General features: G+C 44.7%; 1 protein-coding gene across 4 annotated transcripts in view; it reads left to right on the plus strand.

Moving 5' to 3' along the window:
* Ca12 (carbonic anhydrase 12) overlaps positions 1–6,476 on the plus strand; it is a 55,314-nt gene extending 48,838 nt beyond the window's left edge. The window contains exons 9-11 of one of the 4 annotated variants that reach the window (XM_036193963.1): positions 2,140–2,172; positions 3,007–3,094; positions 3,824–3,966. In XM_036193963.1, coding sequence (XP_036049856.1) covers positions 2,140–2,172; positions 3,007–3,094; positions 3,824–3,893 — 191 coding nt within the window. In that variant the 3' untranslated portion in view covers positions 3,894–3,966. Of the gene's footprint in view, positions 1–2,139; positions 2,173–3,006; positions 3,095–3,823 lie in introns of all 4 variants that reach the window. The other 3 variants (XM_036193964.1, XM_036193962.1, XM_036193966.1) reach the window with 3 other exon arrangements.
* Positions 6,477–19,140: the final 12,664 nt, after the last annotated feature.

Consider the following 19,140-nt stretch of genomic DNA (forward strand, 5'->3'; position numbering starts at 1 on the left):
CATTCTAACTATACCTTCCTGCCTTGAGCATCCCGGGGAGGCAGAACTGTCATGGTGACACCCTTTGCCAAGCGTTTTTCTTCCTTGGCACCTTAGCTGCTTTGTTTTTTGCAACTTCAAAGTCTTAGCTGAAAATTCTGGAACTTTCTTTGTCTTCATTGCTGTGTGGGCTCACATCATTGTTTCCAAGGAGACAATTTAGTTCCTGACAGAGTCTTCCTAGGAGTGAAAAACTTGGGTTGGAGCACTGGGTTCAATTATGCTATTGTCAAAATGCTGCAGAGCAAGCAAGGGAACGCTGGACTCCTCCTCCAGAGAAGCCACCAAGCTGGGCCATTCTGGACAAAAGTATCACCCTAGGGCCTAGACCTCCATGGGCTTTGCTCAGCAATCCAAGACCACAGCACACAGACAACTCCTTCAGCCATGTGATAGAATGCTCAGCTGTTTGGGCCCATGTGGCTCTCACATGTTTATGGTGGCTGTGAAAGAGGTGGTCCAGCTTGGATAACCTAGCGAGGTGGCTTGCTAGTGACAGTCTTATGTGGCTGGATCAGCACTATGAGCTTCTGGAGCTTGAGAAACAAAACCGTGTTTCATTACAGGGCTAGAGAAGGAATGGCCAGAGCTTATTTAAGATAAAAATGAGCAAAGTCTCTGGGTACCATAAAAAACAAAACAAAACAACAACAACAACAAAAAAACCCAACAAACTTACTGTGCTGGGACCCCAGGCTAGGGGGAAGCACACAATATGCATACAATTCTGAGTGGGAACCTGTCCTATATACATATCGAGCCATACATTGTTCCCCATTCTCAGTTTACCAGGGAGGCCCGGGCAGGCAATCTGACCAGGGGAGCTACTTAAGAGCTATGATCCTGGTGGTGGCCAGTCAAAACGGGAACAGTCCACCTCTCCTTGGGGACACTCTCCTCATGTCTACTCAGTTTACTCTCACAGCAGCCAGGGCCACTCTGGCTTGTCTCAGAGGCTTGGCAGGCTTGATGTGAAATTGCAGGGTAGTAGAGAAGGGGTACAGGTATTATGGCTCCTGGGGAATCGGCCAGACTCTGGCCACAGGATAGGAGAAGGCAGGTGAGTAAAACCTTACCCTGCAGCCTCAGGTCTTATGCCCCAAGGGTGAATTATCATCCTCTGTTGGCACCTCACACTTGGCTAGGGTTCATCTAGTATCTTGGTTCCTATGGTGGGCTATACAGGTGAAGCCCTATACCAGGTTACCATAGCCCGTCACACCCAGGCTTCCAGTGTGAGTTAGAACAAACACCATAAATAGACAAAAAAGCAGGCAGGGAGGCACACACACACACACACACACACACACACACACACACACACATTCTGTAAAGTTTCAGAAAAGCACTTGAGAAGAGGGTGTATGTAAAAGGACTTCTTTAGATGGAGGACCTGGCTGAGAGGAAGAGAAGGGTAGTGAGAACCTACAGGAGGCAGGCTGAGGGCTGCTCAGGGAGGATGTTGTTACTGGGGTCCTCTGTTTATTCAGAAAGATGCAGTCACAGGTGACTATGCCCTTGGAGATCCCTATTAGGCTGTGGGATTTTACCTTCGTTGGCTGGGTCCCACTTAGAACTCTAAACTCATCCCACTTATTCCTAACAGTGACTCCTTGGGGGAAGTCATAATACCCCAATCTCATGAAGCAGAGAAGATAGATTGGTATAATAGAGGATTTTGTCCAGTAGGACCAAGCAGAAATGGAAAAGGAAGAAACCAAAGCATGACATTAGAGTAGGTGGGAGAGGAGAGAAGGCTGGTGGCAGGTTCCTCACTGAGAAAGACAGGTGCCAGAAAAACAGAAAACTTGCCAAGGTAGGCTTCACTTTGCCTCTTTGGCCACCATGATTAAAAATTGAAGTCTTGCCATAGCAAAGAAAGTGACTGTGGTAAAGTAACAGGGGATGGAGAAGGAAACAGTATGGATCCCTAGGTGGGAATTTCCCTACCCCATCAACCTAAGACAAGGGTCACCATCCCTAAAATCTGAATAAGCCCTGGAATACCAACCAAAAATAAGAGTTTTATGCTATGCACTGGTCAGATCCATCATGGTCTGGCTCTAGATTAACTTCCAATCTTTTCTCCCCCCTTTGAAGTAGGACTCCTTACCGACACAGGACTGAGCTTGGGTATGTGGCCTCCTGAGTGTGCATGTTACACCTGGGTGATCCCGTGATTTTCATGTGATCTGGGCCTTGTGATACTTTCAGCCCATCTTTTCTGCTTCTCTGCTGTCGCTTTGGCTCTGGTATCCCTCAAGCTGCTCTCTAATGAAAAAATGAACTGCCAATCAAATGTTTCTCTAATGAAAAGACTGAATCACTCTGTGGTGTGTATGCAAAAATCCCATTTGAGACATTCTGCTGGTTAAGGTTGGAGGGCACTGGTTAAAAACATACCTAAACCCAAGGTCAGGTGGCTGGTCACATGACCTCGACCACGGGGTTGGTTGTTTGGGACTGCAGTGAAAGTTGGGGGCAACATTGATAGAATCGTCCCAAGAGACCTTACATCCAGCAAGCAAAAGCAGACTGAGATCGTATTCTGTAGCCCAGGGTTTCTCAAGGTGTGGTTCACAGACCACAAGCATCAGCATCAGCATCAGCTGGAGATGTTTGAAAATAAAATGTAGCTTCCTGAGTCCCAGGTCCAATAGACCAAACCAAGTCTCTTAGGGCTGACCTTTTGGGAAGCCTACATTGTGAACTTGATCCTCCGAAGATCCGTGTGCAACTTTGAGAGCCCCTGAGGGAAAACCACTACAATTTGCAGGTGCCCTCTAAGTGTTCCAGCCAGTCAGTCCCACAAAGCCAGAGGCCAGAATCCTGAGAACAGAGGTGGGGAAATCATACTGCTCTGAGGACAACTGTATCGCTAGGACATCATTTCATACCCATGTGCTATGGGGATGGATCAATGAGGAAAAGGAGGAATATGACGTGTGCTCCCTGCCTCCTCACCAGGTATCATCCTTTCAGTGGCCCTGGCTGGTGTTCTTGGCATCTCCATTGTTCTGGCAGTGGCTATTTGGCTCTTCAGAAGGAAGAAGAGGTGAGTTGGTTTGGATTCAGAATTCCCATTCTGAATGTGTGGCTTATGTGCCTGTGGCGATTGGTCTCTCTGGAGAGCCAGCTCTGCAGAAGGAAGAGCTCCTGTTGTGTAACCCACACTGCCCTAGGAGTGCTGCTCTCCAAACACCAGTGTCTAGCTCCTTGCATGAACACTGGTCACTTAAGGGTTACTGTGCTCGGGTGTGCCGGTGACTCTACCAGCCTTGTTCCGTTACTAGTTAGCTGTGAGACCTGAGACTAGTCTTCTGGTGTGTGTTTGCCTTGGCACCAAGATCTTTCCATCTGGTGTTCCTTCTATGAATCCAAAATGAAAATGAAGAAACTGGTCTCTCACTCATATTAGCTATAATGCCTTTGCCATAGTTTTATAACCATGCTTGGCTTTTCCTAACACAATTCATTTTTCTTGGTATGGAAAATAAGGTTTCCAATTATGGCATCAGAAGTTTGAACTTCAGGATGCAGGTCTGCTATGACCAGGCCTTGCAGACAGAAAACAAATAGGTTCTGGTTTAGTTAAAGCTTGGTGTGACACCATTTTATCCCAAGTCCAACAGACCTGGGAAAGGTCCCCAGAGAAGAATCTGGACTTCTAAAATGCCTTTATTCCGTGCCGGGGCCAGGCTGCTCTCTGGGGCCAGGCCTCTCTCTGGCTCCCTCTCTCTCTCTGCTTTGACTAACAAGACTTGTGTTCTTATTGTTCCTGTAGCAGAAAAGGTGACAACAAGGGAGTCATTTATAAGCCAGCCATCAAGAAGGAGACTGAGGCCCACGCCTGAGGTCCCTGGCACTTTCAGACATCCAAGAAAGGACCTTGCTTTGGACACTTTGGCTCTCTGGACACTTGAAACACCTCAAGGTGTTCTCTCGAGCCCAACTGTAACCCCTTCCCCAGACTCTTGTGAGGCTTCCAGCTGGTCCTCCCCTGTTCTGCCATCACAACCACCCCAGGGTGACCAGTGAGTGGGATGAACTGAACTAGGTAGGGGGCAGGAGCTTTCAGTGGATTTCTCTAGCTGCGTGAGATGGCTGAAGATTTAGGATTCTGGGTCACAAACCGAACCTGCTGGTGGGCTATTAGGGTTTGGAAATCACTCCCATCCTGGGTTCATCTTGATACATCCCCAGTGCCATGGACATTCCAGTTATTCTCTAACCTTCCAGACCAGAGTGTGTGTCCTTTGCTCGGATAACGCTTTTGAAACTCAGCTTCCTTCCTCAGTGAGGAGCTGTCTTCTTTGGATTTCCTTCTGCCCTGACAGACCCTCCCACCTGACCTCATGCCTATGGGGAAGAGTTGAGACAGGAAGCATCAGATGATCAGAAAAAAAAAAAAAGAAAAGAAAAACTATAATATACTAGGGCATTTCCACAGTCCTGTCTTTCAGGCTAGAGACACTGACCAAACCTCACAGCCATGCAGGCTCAAGTTCTGTCTCTTAGTGGAGTAAAAGGGAGGCAGGGAAAGGGGAAACGGAGGCAATGGGAAGGGAAACATTGTCCAGGAGTCTTCGTTTGGAGTCAGAACTGGAACCGAGAGACAGTGGAAGAGAAACTGAGTCTAAGTTACTGCCTACTCTGCCTACTTAGCCCCAGGAGGGCAGTTGTGTTTCATACTCGACTCCACTGCTGGCAAAGGAGCTGCTTTCTCTCTCCTGGAGTAGGTGGGACTTATGAACGATCTTGAACCCATGGGAAGCAGACAGAAGCCAGACTACTGTGCAGCTTTGTCTCTTTTGCCCCAATGTCAGTTCAACCTTGTCTGATATCCCTTCTGCCAACTCAGTGTCAGGACTGTCCACTCCTCTGTCCGTGGAGAAGTCTAAATGATGTTTAGTCGAAAATGTATTTTCATACTATCAAAGCAGGAAGCCATCTGCACAGAGCCAAACCAGGTCCTGGTATTTAAGTACCCAAACCAATGGAATGTTCCCAAGATTCTCTCTGTTCTTCCACAGTTTCTGAGAAAACTTAATTCCTTCTTCGTGTTCTCCCCACAGAGGTGAGAACCCTGCGGAGAGCCGTCAGCTCCACGGCTCGGCTCGACAGGAGCCTCGGCCACCAGCCCCTAATTGCTAGTTCCTTGCAGTTCACAGGGAGTTCTCTGATTTAGTCTCATTTTGACAGCATGGAATGTCCTCTTGAAGCACAAGGTTTTTTGTTTTTGTTTTGTTTTTATATCTTTTTCCTTCTACTCCTCCATCTGATTTGATAAAAATCTTTTTCTACCATTACCACTTTTCATGGTGGCCAGCCCCGTGTCTTTGTAATATAATTCACTGGGCAAGGTTACAGGTGACCCAGTGGGGGCTTGGCTGTGTGTGTGTGTGTGTGTGTGTGTGTGTGTGTGTGTGTGTGTAGTGTGTGCATGCACACAAGATCACTGACAGCCTTGGAGTCTGGGTGCCATCCTGGCCTTGCAACTGACATGCCTGACGGTGTCACCACAGTAAGGACAACCCTCAAGAAGAAGTAGCACACTTCAGGGGGCCAGAGCTGTCAGCCAGAGACTAGCGTAAAGCACTCCAGGACAGCGAGACTGTCTCAAAGAACTGTGCCCGGACGAGTTATGTGAGAGCACAGAGAGCTCGTCATACCTGGTATGAAGACGGGTCCTAGCAGATGTGCTAGGAGGTGAAAACAGCGGGTTTCTCCTTCCCTCTTCCCATTCAGCATGGCCCAGACATTCAGTCCTCGTTCAGTCCTCATGGCTGAGATGAAACAAAGCCAGGGAGGCAGAAAGAGTGCCCCAAGAATCAGCGCTGTCAACCTTTAACTCTTGGAGATGCAGCTTTCTTCGTATTCCCAGTCATTCTGGCCACCACTGAGGGAACCAGTGCTGTGGGCTGTGATGCACAGCTTGCCTTACACGCCTTAACTCGGCTGTGTGAGGTGTAAGGTGGGTTCCCAGGAGAGCCTGGGTGGGCACAGGGCTGGGCACATGGCAGGTGAAGAAGACAACACAAGGTATGGGCGGGTGGGGCATGCACCTGGGACCTGGGGGAGGCACTGGTTTCTGCAGTTTTCCTGTGCCTCTAACTGGAGAACCTGAGTCTCACTGTGGTTTTTTAGTATCTGTCTTCTATTATAGTAAAGCATGTATCCGTGGCTTTAATAGTATTCTAGAATTTGCTGCACTGACTGTCTTAATCGTATTTCTATTCCTTGACCTCTCAGTACACTTGGAAGGCCTTCTGATTGGCCCTGAGAAAGTACCAGGGGTGACAGTATCCCTGGGTCCCTGTGCCTCTCATCCCATAGGCCATTGTGATGATGGCCTGTTTAGCACTTCTATATTTATTGTACCAATGATTGTAATGAAGACATACACTGAAAATATAATAAATTATAATAAAAATGTTTTTCACATCAGACTGATTTTTCCCCCAAAGGTAAGAGTGGGTGAAGCATTTCTATTGGTGATGAGTAACTAATGAGAACAAATGGTCTTGTCGTTTGCATCCAGCTCTTAGAATCTGGCTCCAAAGGAAAATACACAGATGGACTTATCACCCAGGATGGAGGGGTATGAAGATATATGGTGTGTGTAGTTCTGAGTCATGTAACTGCTTATTAGTGAGGCTGGGAAATCCAGAGTAATTAGGGGAGGGCTTAGGAGGGAAACAGGGTATAAGCTGGGCCTTGAAGAGCAAGTCACAGGATGCCTGCTTTCCCAGCCATCGAGAGGCTGAGACAGGAGAACCAGGAGGCCAAGGCCAGGGGCTGGAGAGATGGCTAAGTAGTTAAGAGCACTTGATGCTCTTGTGGAGAACTGAGGTTTGCTTTCTACTACCCATGTCCAGTGGCTCATAATCACCTGTGACCCCAGCTCCAGGAGATTCTACACCCTCTTATGGCTTTTGGGTACCCATACCCATATTAGATTTGAATGGATGGAGGGAAAAAGAGGAGGTATCCCAAACCAAAGGGCTGTGATACAGGGAACAGGTCTGTGTCTCTTCTTACTCTGAGAATACTGCAAGCAGTAGGTGGATGGCCTCTCTTGGCTGCCGTTCCCTTACTTTGGATCCTTTTGCAAACATGCTATCACCTTTTGTCTGAATCTAGACTTCACACACTGCTTTGCTGAAGAAGAGGTGCTGTGCAGGTTACAATAGGTCCCATCATTGTTTGTGTGAGTTATTTAGAGAAGCCTCCAATTTTCACTCTGTTCATGAACAGCATGCTCTGGGAGGTGACATAGCAGCTGACCCAGCTTTGGATTAGAAACATTACAAACCATGGGTATTGATGGTTGCTTTATTGAGACGCAAAGCATTCTCCAGCTCTCCGCGTTGACATCCTTCCATGTGTCATGGGCAGTTGCAGGGATGCCGACAGGTTGGGAGCAAGACATACAGCCCCCTGGAATGCTCATGCTTTGGACCTGTGCTTATACTTCTAGGCAGGAAGCTAGGAAGACACTTCTTGAGCCAGGTAGTGAGTATCTCCTCCCTCTACAGCCTTTCCCCATCCTATACAATCAAGACTCACCCAGTTAAGCCAGGAAAATATGGAGGTGGGAACTACCAGCGGCATAAAGCATTCAATTCTTCCCTCAGCTTGATCATTCCCTCCTCTAAATAGAGCTAAAACTACCTAAGCTGGGCCTTGAAGAGAAAGTCACAGAGTACTTGTGTGTTCCTGGCCCTTGGCAGGCTGAGGTAAGGAGGATCAAGAGTTCAAGACCAGCTGGGCGGTGGTGGCACATGCCTTTAATCCCAACACTCGGGAGGCAGAGGCAGGCAGATCTCTGTGAGTTTGAGGCCAGCCTGGGCAATAGAGTGAGTTCCAGGAAAGGCTCCAAAGCTACACAGAGAAATCCTGTCTCAAAAAAAAAAAAAAAAAAAAAAAAGTTCAAGACCAGCTTTGACAACATAACGAGACCCCATCTTGAAAAAAGTAGATTTGAACAGATGGATGGAAAGGAGGCGTCCCAATCCAAAGGACTATGAATGTACCATCCAATAGAGATAAAGTATAATGCCACACACAGTACACTTTAGACTTTCTAGAATCCACACAAAAGGGGGTAAAGAAACCAGCGACATTTTAATAATCTTATATAATCCAAAGGACCTGAGATCGTGTTGTTCCAATATGTAATCAGCACTTTAACGGGATATTTCAATTATACTATCATCTACCTTTAAAATCTACTGTATACTTTACATGGGCATCATATTTTACTGCACAGGGAGGGGCAGGTCTAGAGGACCAACTTGGGGTTAGAAGAATGGAGATGGGAGACAGATTATAGAGGACACCAGAGAGGTAATGAAACAGGAGGAATAGGAAAACCAAGCCAAGGTGAGCAGGTTAGCACCAGACCTTGAACTTGGTTCCTCCTCTCCTCCTATTTCTTCCTTGCAGTATTAGCAACTTCTTAGCCCTCTTGACCCTGGATACTGCCTGGAGGGCCCAGGTGCTGAGGAGTGACTTGGACCTAGGGTGTCTTGAGCTCTTTTGCCTAACCCCCACTGTAGCTGGTGCCTGATTATCCTCAGTAGAACCTCCCCTTCCTCTTTCCCTCCCCCCACCTCCATCTCCTTAAAATCTAAGTCCTTCCATCCACAAGGCATTTCTAGGCTTTGGGTGCCAGCCAGGCTGAAGAGGCTATGTTCTAGCAGAGTCATGCACACATGAACTCTGTTGCCTGCATGGTTCACTATGGATCTTCTGTATGTGAGGGAGTCACAGGTCTCACAAGGCCCACTCCCAGGAGGAATGGAGACCTCTGGGACAGCTGCAGAAAGCGTAGGCACGACCCTTAGTCACCATCTGCAGGGTAGATCTGGGTATGGCCACACTGAGCTGCCATCTACTCTGAGGGCCACCTAGCCAGGGGCTCACAGTGGCTCCTATGATTTAGATTTGACTGTTGCAAGGTTGCAGGGATATGTAAGGCTGGATGCCATGGGGAGAGCCCTGTTCCACTTATGTCCCTTCGTTACATAGTGACTTGGCACAGATAAGGACTAAAGTGCTTTGCTGCACTGAATGATTCACCATAAAAGTATTTGTCACCAGGTGACATACATTGGATTGAACCGTTATGATTGTAAGTCAACCAGCAATTTGGTAGTGCCTTGAACAGCCTTGACTTTTATTCCATGATGCAATCACCCAGGGAAAGGGTGCCTCCATCTCCTAAGTAGGAAACAATTATCTGGCTAGCTAAAGAGTATCATGGTCATCAGAATGAGGGTCCTCCACAGGACCCATGAAAGCATCTTATTTTTTTTTAATATTTCATTTCTCTCTCTGTTTCTCTGTCTGTCTCTGTCTATCTTTGTGTGTGTGTGTGTGTGTGTGTGTGTGTGTATGTGTGTGTGTTATGTACATGTGTGCTCAGGCAGTTGCCATAGTACACACACAGAAATTGGACAACAACTAACTTGCAGGGGTCAGTTTTATCCTTCTATCATGTGGATCCTATGGGTCCAACCTAGGCCTGCAGGCTTGCCAGCAGGCACTTTTGCTCAGAGCCATCTTTCTGGTCTGGAAGCACTTTCTTGTAATATAACCCACCATCCTTACCTCAGTCATGCAATGATCCTGTAGGCTGAAGGCACTAAATGATTTCCAGGAAGTCAATAACCTCCTGCCTCCAGCCTGCTTGATGACATTAAGCTCTGACTTCCATTTAGGTACAGTCTGATCCAGCACCACCAACTACAGTTGGGTAGAGAAGTTGGTTCAGCTCCCAGGGTACTATCTTTACCACTTATTCCAGTAAAAGTAAATTTCCATGGCCACATTTATTGGGCTTTCTCTTTTCCTAAGTCAAGGCTAGAGAAAAACACAAAATACACACAGTGTGAGTGTGTGCTTCTCAGTCAATATTTAGACATCACTTCCTATGAGAGAATTCAAAAGAATAGAAACACAGTGACAGGAAACAGATTAATGGTTGCCTGGGGAGGTGGAGTGATACGTGTGTATAATATAAAGTATATGAAAAGTGGTTGAACTGGTGGGTATGTTCATTATCTTGTCTTGGTTTCTCCATGTATGTCAAGAATGTTCAAATTTCACACTTTAAATACAAGCCTTATTATAGCCATTACATAATAAATACGGAGGGAAAGGGGCAACCACATATAGGCAAACCACACCTTATCTCCTCCTGGCCACCAAGTAGGAGAGGTTTGGCCAGGGCTGGCCTCACCCTTCCCTTGGACTCCCATCATGGGAAGAAACATGATCTCTATTCACTTGCCTAGCTATGACCTTCAATATTGTAAGTCAAACTCATCATTTCCACTTGAGTTCACTCCTTTCAAACATTAACTCTTTTAATTGCCTACAATGTGCATAACAAACACAGGACCCCTGAGTTCAAGGGCATACTGAGACCTCTACAGCTACTCAGTGATGATACAGCTAGGCTTCTCTTGGAGAAGCAAAGACTTGTCTAGTGACATATATAATATAACCAGTTAGCCTATCTGATTAAACCAGATCTCACATATCTTAGTGTCTCACCTTATGACTCACATAGAACCATTTGAATCCTTTCCATGGAGGACCATGTAGCCATTAACAAACACAACTCAGGAGCTTACCTTTCCCTTTTAACCACCAGTGAAATGAAGATAACATCCTTCCTATCAATTAAAGTCACTTTCAATTGACTTTCCCATATACCATCTCATTTGAAAGCAAAGATTTAATGAGCAACTATTGTCCCTTAAGTGCAGAGTAAGTGGTGGGGTCTCTGGCATGATTTCAACAGGATCTCTCTATCAATGAGCTCACAGTCTCATTTAGGGAGACAAAAGGCACCAACTATAACATATAGTAATCTGAACACAATGCTATGTTGTCCATTACAGAAGAATAGCTAAACAAATAATGGCATATACACAAAACAATTTTATTCAGCAATAAAAAGTGGTAAATACTGATATTCACAAAAACAGACGAATCTTGGGAAATTGTTGGACAAAAGAAGCCAAAGACAGAAGTATACTTCATGTTATTTTAGTTATAGAAAGCTCAAAAATAAGCAAAATATTTTTGAAAATTAAAATATGTGGTGTGTGTGTGTGTGTGTGTGTGTGTGTGTGTGTGTGTGCGTGTGTGTGTGTGTGTCTGGGGAAGGGGCATGTAAGCCACATTGGGTGTGTGGCAGTCAGAGGACAAGTCAACCTTTACGTGGGTTCCGGAGAACTGAACTCAGGTCACCAGGCTTGTGTGGCAAGCACCCTTATCCACTGAGCCTTCCTGATGGCCAAATCAAACGAAATGTGTCTCACTTCTGGTAGAAGTGAGGGCCACTGGTTGTGTCAGTGTGGAGTGGCTTGAAAGGACGAAGAGCATTCACTGAGGGAAGGAAATATTCTGTCTTGGCAGGAGAGGATTGACATAAGAGTACATGGGGGCCAACGTGTCCATACGTTCAATCACAAATTATCTTATTGTATGCCAGTTATCCCGATTTAAGAATAAAGCATGTAAGGGATCATGGCAGAGAAAGCCACTTACCTTTCCAAGTCTACTAAAGTCAGGTAAGACATCACAGGAAATGACACTTGAGAAAGACTTGAAATCAGGTACTTCCTAGTTGGAGCTAAAAAGAATAAAAATGTAGAGGTATGAAAGTTCATGGCACAACTAAATAAAGGAAGCCCCAGGGGTGTAGTTGAGACTATCCAAGAAGGGAGGGTAGACCTTTGGTTCATTTTGAATTGACTTTTGTGCAGGGTAAGATATCCTAATTTCAATGTGACTATTGTTTTCTCAGCTTTATTTGAAGAGATGGCTTTTTCTCCAGTGTATGTTTTCCAAAGCCTCTTTGTCAGTTAGCCGGCTACAGCTCTGAGGTTTACTTCTGGATACTCTTCTATTCCATTAGCTCGTAAGTCTGTTCCTGCATCAGTACTGTTGTTTCTGTCCCTATGGATGTGTGGTGGATTTGGAAACCAGGAACTGTGAAACTCCCAGCATTGCTCTTTCTGTCTAGGACTGCTTTAGCAGTTTGGGGGTTTGCTTCCACATGAAGTTTCGGGTTAATTTTTTTTTTTTAATTTGGTGAAGAGTGTAATTGGCATTGTAATGATGACTTCACTGAATTTACAGACCATTCTCAGTAATATAGCTATTTTTACAATACTCATTTTTTAAAAAAAGTGTTTCACTCTGTAGCCCTGACTGAACTTGCTGTATAGACAGGCCAAGCTAGCCTCAAACTTGCAGTGACCTTCCTGCCTCTGCCTCCAAAGTGCTGGGATTATAGCTCTGTGCTACCATACCTAGCTTCATAATACTAACTTTCTGACCCATGAACATGGGAAGAGTTTCCTATTGTCTTCATCAGTTTTCTCTCTCTCTCTCTCTCTCTCTCTCTCTCTCTCTCTCTCTCTCCCCACCTCCCTCTCTCAAAGTTTTCATTGTAGATGCTGTTTACCTCCTTGGTTATGTTTAGGAATATTTTTAGGCTATCACGAACAGGATTGTTTTTCTGATTTCTTTCTCAGCATGTTCATAATTGGTACATGGAAAAGGTGATTATGTGTGTTGATTTTATATTCTGCTACTTTATTGAAAGTGTTTTCAGATCAAAGAGGTTCCTGGTAGAGCCCTTAAGCCTTTTAAGTACAGGATGATTTGATTTTTCTTTCCTTCTTATCTGGATGTCTCTTCTTTCTCTTCCCTTATTGCTCTAGTTATGACTTCAATTACTGTACCCTGTAAGAGTAGAACAAGTGGATACTTGTGTCTTCCTCATTCCCGATTTCAGAGAAAACATGTTTATCAGAGCCTCATATTATGTGGATCAAGGGGGTTTCTCCAACTTCCCTCCCCTTTACTTCTTCCTGTCTTATCTGCTGAGGAGAGAGCTCACTGAAAAGCTGATACTTAATTTGAAGATTGTAGGACATGGACTCCATCTTATTGCTGCAACAATAGAGCTCCAGCATGCAACAGTGTGTTACAGCAGAATGAGCTGCAAGACACAGACAGCCTCTCGAAGAAGCACTTAGGGAGGCCAAAGTCAAGAGGACAGCCAAACAAGAGCGCCCCAAGTTCCCTGGTACAAATGATCAGCCAACATTAAATGTAGTCTAATTCTATGCAGTTTAACATGAAACTCACCCTAATGGTTTATTTTGCTTACTAAGTGATCTCCAGCACTCAACAAATAATGACAAGCCATATTAAGAGGTAAGAAAAGGGGGCTCCTACTCAGTGGTTAACCCACTTGTGTTAAAAAAAAATGAGAACAAGTGTTCAGATTCTCAGAACCCATGTCTATGCCAGGTGGATGTGGTGGCCTGCTTGTAATTCCAGCCTCAGGGGTAGATGGGGTTCCCAGAGCAAGCTGGATAGCAAGAGTAGCCGTATTGGCAAGGGTTGAGTTTGATGGAGAGATCCTGTCTCAACCAAGGGTGATTCTTGACATCAATCTCAGCATTCATGTGTATGTGTCTCTACACACACACACACACACACACACACACACACACACACACACCAAACACACACATGGAAATGGGGAAAGAGGCAAAAAAAAAAAAAAGAGCTGAGTCTGAAAAAGATATGATTTCATATTCTTTAAAAAAATCCGTTTACGCCGGGCGATGGTGGTGCACGCCTTTAATCCCAGCACTCGGGAGGCAGATGCAGGTAGATCTCTATGAGTTCAAGTCCAGCCTGGGCTACAGAGTGAGTTCCAGGAAAAGCGCAAAGCTACACAGAGAAACCCTGTCTCAACTCCCCCCACCCCCAAATACGTTTATTTTCTATTCAATATGTATGTTTGCTTGTGTATGTGTGCACCACATGAATGCAGTGCCCTCAGAAGAAAGAAGAGAGTGTCGAAACCCCTGGAACTGAAGTCACAGAAAGTTATGAACCACTAGTGGGTGCCGGGAACTGAACCTGTATCCTCTGTAAGATCACCAAGTGCTCTTAACCACTGAGCTACCTCTCCTACCCCCAAACTTCTCTAATTCTTGAGTAAGCTTTATGAGTGTTTCTTAAAGGACTTGGTCCATTTAATCTAAAATTAAAAAAAAATACTATTTTTAACTATGCACATGTATATGCCTGTATGTGGGTATACACATGTGAGCAAAGGTGCCCATGGAAGCCAGGGGGGGCTAGATCCCTTTGAAGTTGGCATTCCAAATGGTTCTGAGCTGCCAGACACAGTGGCTAGGAACCAAACTCAGTTCCTCTGGAAGAACAGTATACTGTTCTTAACTGCAGAGCCATTTCTCCAGCCCCCATCTAAAAATTTAAATTTATTGACACAGTATTCCCTTTTTATCTATTAATGTGAGATCTCTAGTGATGTTTCATTTATGACCTTAGTGACCTTTCTTCTGTCCTTATCAATCTAACTGGCTTTATTAATGTTGCTGGTTTTCTCCCAAAGAACCACATGCACGTTTCCTTTCCTCCACTGTTTTAGTGATATTCCTTGATTTCTTTTTGTTCTTATCTCTGTTGTTCACTTCCTTCTTCCTTTAGCTTTGGCTTTTCCTTCTTTTCCTATTTTCTGATTTTCAACGTCCATATTTATCTAACAAGCTTTTGAAGTTAAATATATCCCCCTCTACTCACTCTCTAGGGACTCTGATTGAGTAACTGCTTTCCTCTCTCCTACATCAACTTTTTTCCCTTTCTACTGAATCATTCCCATCATAATGGATCCCCAACATAGATCCAGCCCTTATCATAACACAAAAGAACAGCCTCCATGGCTCCCACGTCCTCCACAGGCCATTCCACCCCTCTTACAATACCGCACCCAAGAGGCTGGCATGTCCTCCCATTCTCTAGAAGCTACTTCGTTAAAGTGGTCAGCCTTTTCTCACTCTGAAATTGCTTTCATAAAGGTGCCCAGCGAGTTTCATCTCTCTGAACGTTACCATCTGCTCCTGCTCTGCTTACTCACCAGTCCACAGCATTCGACAGCGTTTGCTCTTGTTCCCAGCAGAACACCTTTCATGATTTTTCCTCCCTCCCTCCCTCCCTCCCTCCCTCCCTCCTTCCCTCCCTTCCTTTTTTCCTTCCTTCTCCAGCTTTCCAGTTCCCACTTGGGTTCCAGCCCAGGGTTCTCAGCCAGAACCTGTCATTTTGTATCTATATAAACTACCCAGTGCCCTTGGTCGTCCTAAAATTTGAAATGGTATATATTCAAGCTTTTTGTATTACTCATAATTTGTAGTACATGTTCTAATTGCCTTAACGTAATAGTTACAGAGTTTTGAGGCAGGGTCTCACTGTGGCTCAGGCTGGCCTGGAGATGACAGTACTCTTCCTAACTCACCCTCCCAGGCACTGGGATTGCAGGTCTGAGCTTCATGGCTGGTAAAAGCTTAGATGTATTAATCTACGTGGTTAACTACAAGTTCTCCAGTGACAAACTCTCTAGAGTGTCTTGTTTCTTCCATCCTTTAAGTCTGTCTAAACAGTGTTGTGTGAACGGCAAACCTACAGAAAGCACTATAAGCTCCATTTCTGATTTTACACAAGTACATAAAAAGACATAGTTTTACAAGATTTTCCACAATTTACACTCAAATAATGAGTATTACATACAAGTCATTGAGCCTTAAAATCTTGAAACTCACAAGTTAGAATGGTCATTTTAGAGTGTGTTGAATGGAATAAAAGTGTTCTACACAAAAGTAGACAATAAGCCAGCTGAGTGGTGCTTCTGTTGTAAGTTTTGATGAGATAAAAAGCTAAATCCTTACATTTTTCCACTGGAGTTTTCTCACACGTCCAGGCTGGTCACTGGGATATCTCCATTCTAACTTAGAGGCAAACAAATGACAACGAACAAGACTCACAGCTTTATTGAGAAAGGGCCAAGGAAACTGTAGCTGACTCTGGCTGACAGCTGAGGAGTGTGCACCTCTTCACCTGTGTTACAAGCTAGTTGCTCAGAGCCAGGATCAGTATAAACGTGGAATAACCTCATTTCAAACAGAGCCAGCTGCCACCATATGGATTCCAGTGATTGGTCCTCACAGTTCCATGAACCTCCCGTCAGAGTAAAGGTCACACCTGCCCTGTCTCACCAGGAGGAGGCAAAATGAAAAAGATTAAACTACCAAAGCTACCAAGCAGAAGCTAAATCATGCTCTTTTATACCTGCCTCTGGTCTCAGCTACTGCTATGTGATGTTTGGTAAGCTCACTCTTTCACAATTACTTAGGAGATTTTTCAAAGTGAGGCTCCAAGATCTCTGAGGATTTTTCTTTACTTGATTTAAGAAGCCTCAAGGAACAGCTCTGCACCAAATTGCTTCTGAACACACAGATATGAGACATGCTTTGTGAATTTTAAATTAGCCAACAGACCTCACTTTGAAAAGTCTCAGAGCTGATCTATAATAGACAACAGAATGTCAGCCGGGTTTCAAATGGGGAGATAGGTACAGTAACAGATGCTGAAGGATGTTCTTTTCCAAATGAGAGAGACGTGGAGAATGAAGTGCCCACAATCTTTTTACTGTCCATTGAAAACTAGACCTGGGAGTGGGGGAGAGTCTGCTGCTGCAGAATGAAGGACCTAAAGATTCAGAATATAAAAACCCAATGTAGGATACACAGACAGTGCCCATCTGAACACTGAAAAAGAGTAAAGCCTAATATTAACATTTTAATGTTAAAATGTTACTTTAAAAGCCTAAAGTGAAACTAAAAGGATAAACATTATAATCATCAATAGGATCCTTTGGCTAGGTGGGTGGTACACGCCTATAATCTGCAGAGAGGCTTCAGTATCACTCTGGTGCCCACATCTACTACTGTTCACACCTGTTTTGGTACAGGGCTGAAGCTAATGTAACAAGAACTGGGTATACACAACCTTCTGTCACACAACTTCTGTGTAGTCTGCAGAAGTCATCCTCACTTCCTTTAGCACAGATCATCGAGATGCTCTGAAGAGGTACCTGCTGTGCACTGCTAGTCAGGTAGACCAGAAGAACAGACTGGGCACACAGTTATAAGCACTAGTTCAAACAGAGGTGGCTTATATTAGAGAATAAATTGGATCTATTTCTGTTTTCACATGGCCACTGTCTGTTCCTCAAGCACTAAAACAATATTCACAATTGCAAGGTGAATCTTATGTGCAGTTTTCTCTCTGCACAGAAAACCTGTGTCAAGGACAGCATACAACATCAGGCCCTACTTCTCTTCAATTATCAATAAGAGCAGCATTTCAATGTGCATGTAGAAGACTCCACCTCTCTTGAGGCTGCCTTAGCAAGGGGCAAAGCAGACTATTTGACACAGCTGTGCCCAAACTACTACAGCCCTCAGTTTAAGAACACCCACAGGCAACCAAGGACTATGGGGTAATTTCCTCAAAAAGACAACAGTTTCACTGGGTAATGTCTTTTTCATGTGTGTTGGTTTTGTTGTTGTTGTTGTTTAATATGTATGTTCCTGTCTGTGTGAGTATATGAATGCAGTTGCAGCAAAGGCCACATGTTACAAGTGGTAGTGAGCTGTCTGAGGTGGGAGCTGGGAACTGAACTTGAGTCCTCAGCAAGAGCTCTTAACTCTTAACCACTGAGCCATCTTCCCAGCCCTTCATCTGAGTTTTTATTAAATGAGATTTTATACTTGTCCCATTTCTAATATCATGGTGTTAGTACTTAGAGGACTTGCTTAGAACTCAACAAGTATGAATAGCAGTAAAATCCTCAGGTTCTCCATACCTCAGATGAACAAACACTTTATCAGAATGGCTACATACACAGTTTGTAAGACAGCAGTAATAATCAACTGATGTGTTTCTTAACAAAAGAAAATACCATGCTTGGGTAGGAACACATCCCAGCTCTGTGGGCATCTTCTTGCTCTCGGTTCAGCACAGTGATGGTCACTGTTTGGATTCTATGTCTTTGTCTTCCTAGTCCAGGGAAAATCTTACCTAAAGCTGCAAAACCCACCAGCTCCAGCAGAAGCACTGCTATGACTTAGTGCTGAAGGAACCTTCAAGGGCATAACTACAGCGTTTCTCCGGGGAAGGGTAATCTTCCTAGAAGCTTTACTACTCTTGCATCTCTACACTGAGCCAGTCAAACATTTTAAGCTTGGTGGGTGTCCCCCAATTAAGGTTTGGTTCAGAGGTGAAAACACACACGTTCTTTCTGTCACCAAAATGCCGTCATGCTCATCTCCCATGTCACTGCAGGCCCTCTCCCTGCTGATCCTGTTCCTGTAGATGTGCATGGACGTGCTGGGCTCACCACTTTCCTAAGAGGTAATTTCTACTTTACACTCTAAGCTCCCCAAAGACTGCGACTGGGAACAGTTTCCAGTTAGTACACTCAGTTCAGTAGCACTTATCATAAGAAGGAAATCAGATGACCTAAATAAGTCCAACAAAGCCCCTGGGTATTCTTATAAAGAGAATTCTATTCCACTGCAAGCAAAACCTAGAGAAACCTGCTGAAGATGAAAAGTTCCATGCCAGCTTGAAGTCTGGTAGCTTAATGTCTATCTGCAGGTTCACCCTGTAGCATTTAGGTGATGGTGCTGTTTAGTGTCACAGGGGCAAATGAAAACATCACACCACTTTGTGTTTTTAGCTGTTCTCACAAGGTCCAGGGAAGCTCTGCCAAGGACACATCATTCATCTCCCTGCCCAGCTTCTCAGAGATGAAAATGGTGAGCTTTACCTTGACCAGTCCAGCTTCAGACAGCACACATAGCCGCTTTTACCTGAGGGGGATCATAGACTTGGCACAATTTTAGACTCTCCCAAGGAAGCCAGCATGTAATCACTCCTAAAGATCCCAGATTTATACTAAAAAGAATAACTTAATGCCTCAGGAAGAAAAACTTAAAATGGGGGAGGAGAGGAAGCCTTGATGAAAATGCAGGTTATATGCAGACCTTACCTGGCTAAATTATAGTGTCAGTGCAGGTTACTGCATTTAAAGGCACAGCCTATGGTGCTAGTGAAGGACCTGAAAGCCGTTCACAGAGAGAACAGCCCTTCAGCCTTGTGTGACATCAGTACATAAAAAGACAAGGACTACCCAGG

Source organism: Onychomys torridus, chromosome 7, assembly GCF_903995425.1.
Source record: "Onychomys torridus chromosome 7, mOncTor1.1, whole genome shotgun sequence".
In the NCBI taxonomy this organism is placed as follows: Eukaryota; Metazoa; Chordata; class Mammalia; order Rodentia; family Cricetidae; genus Onychomys; species Onychomys torridus.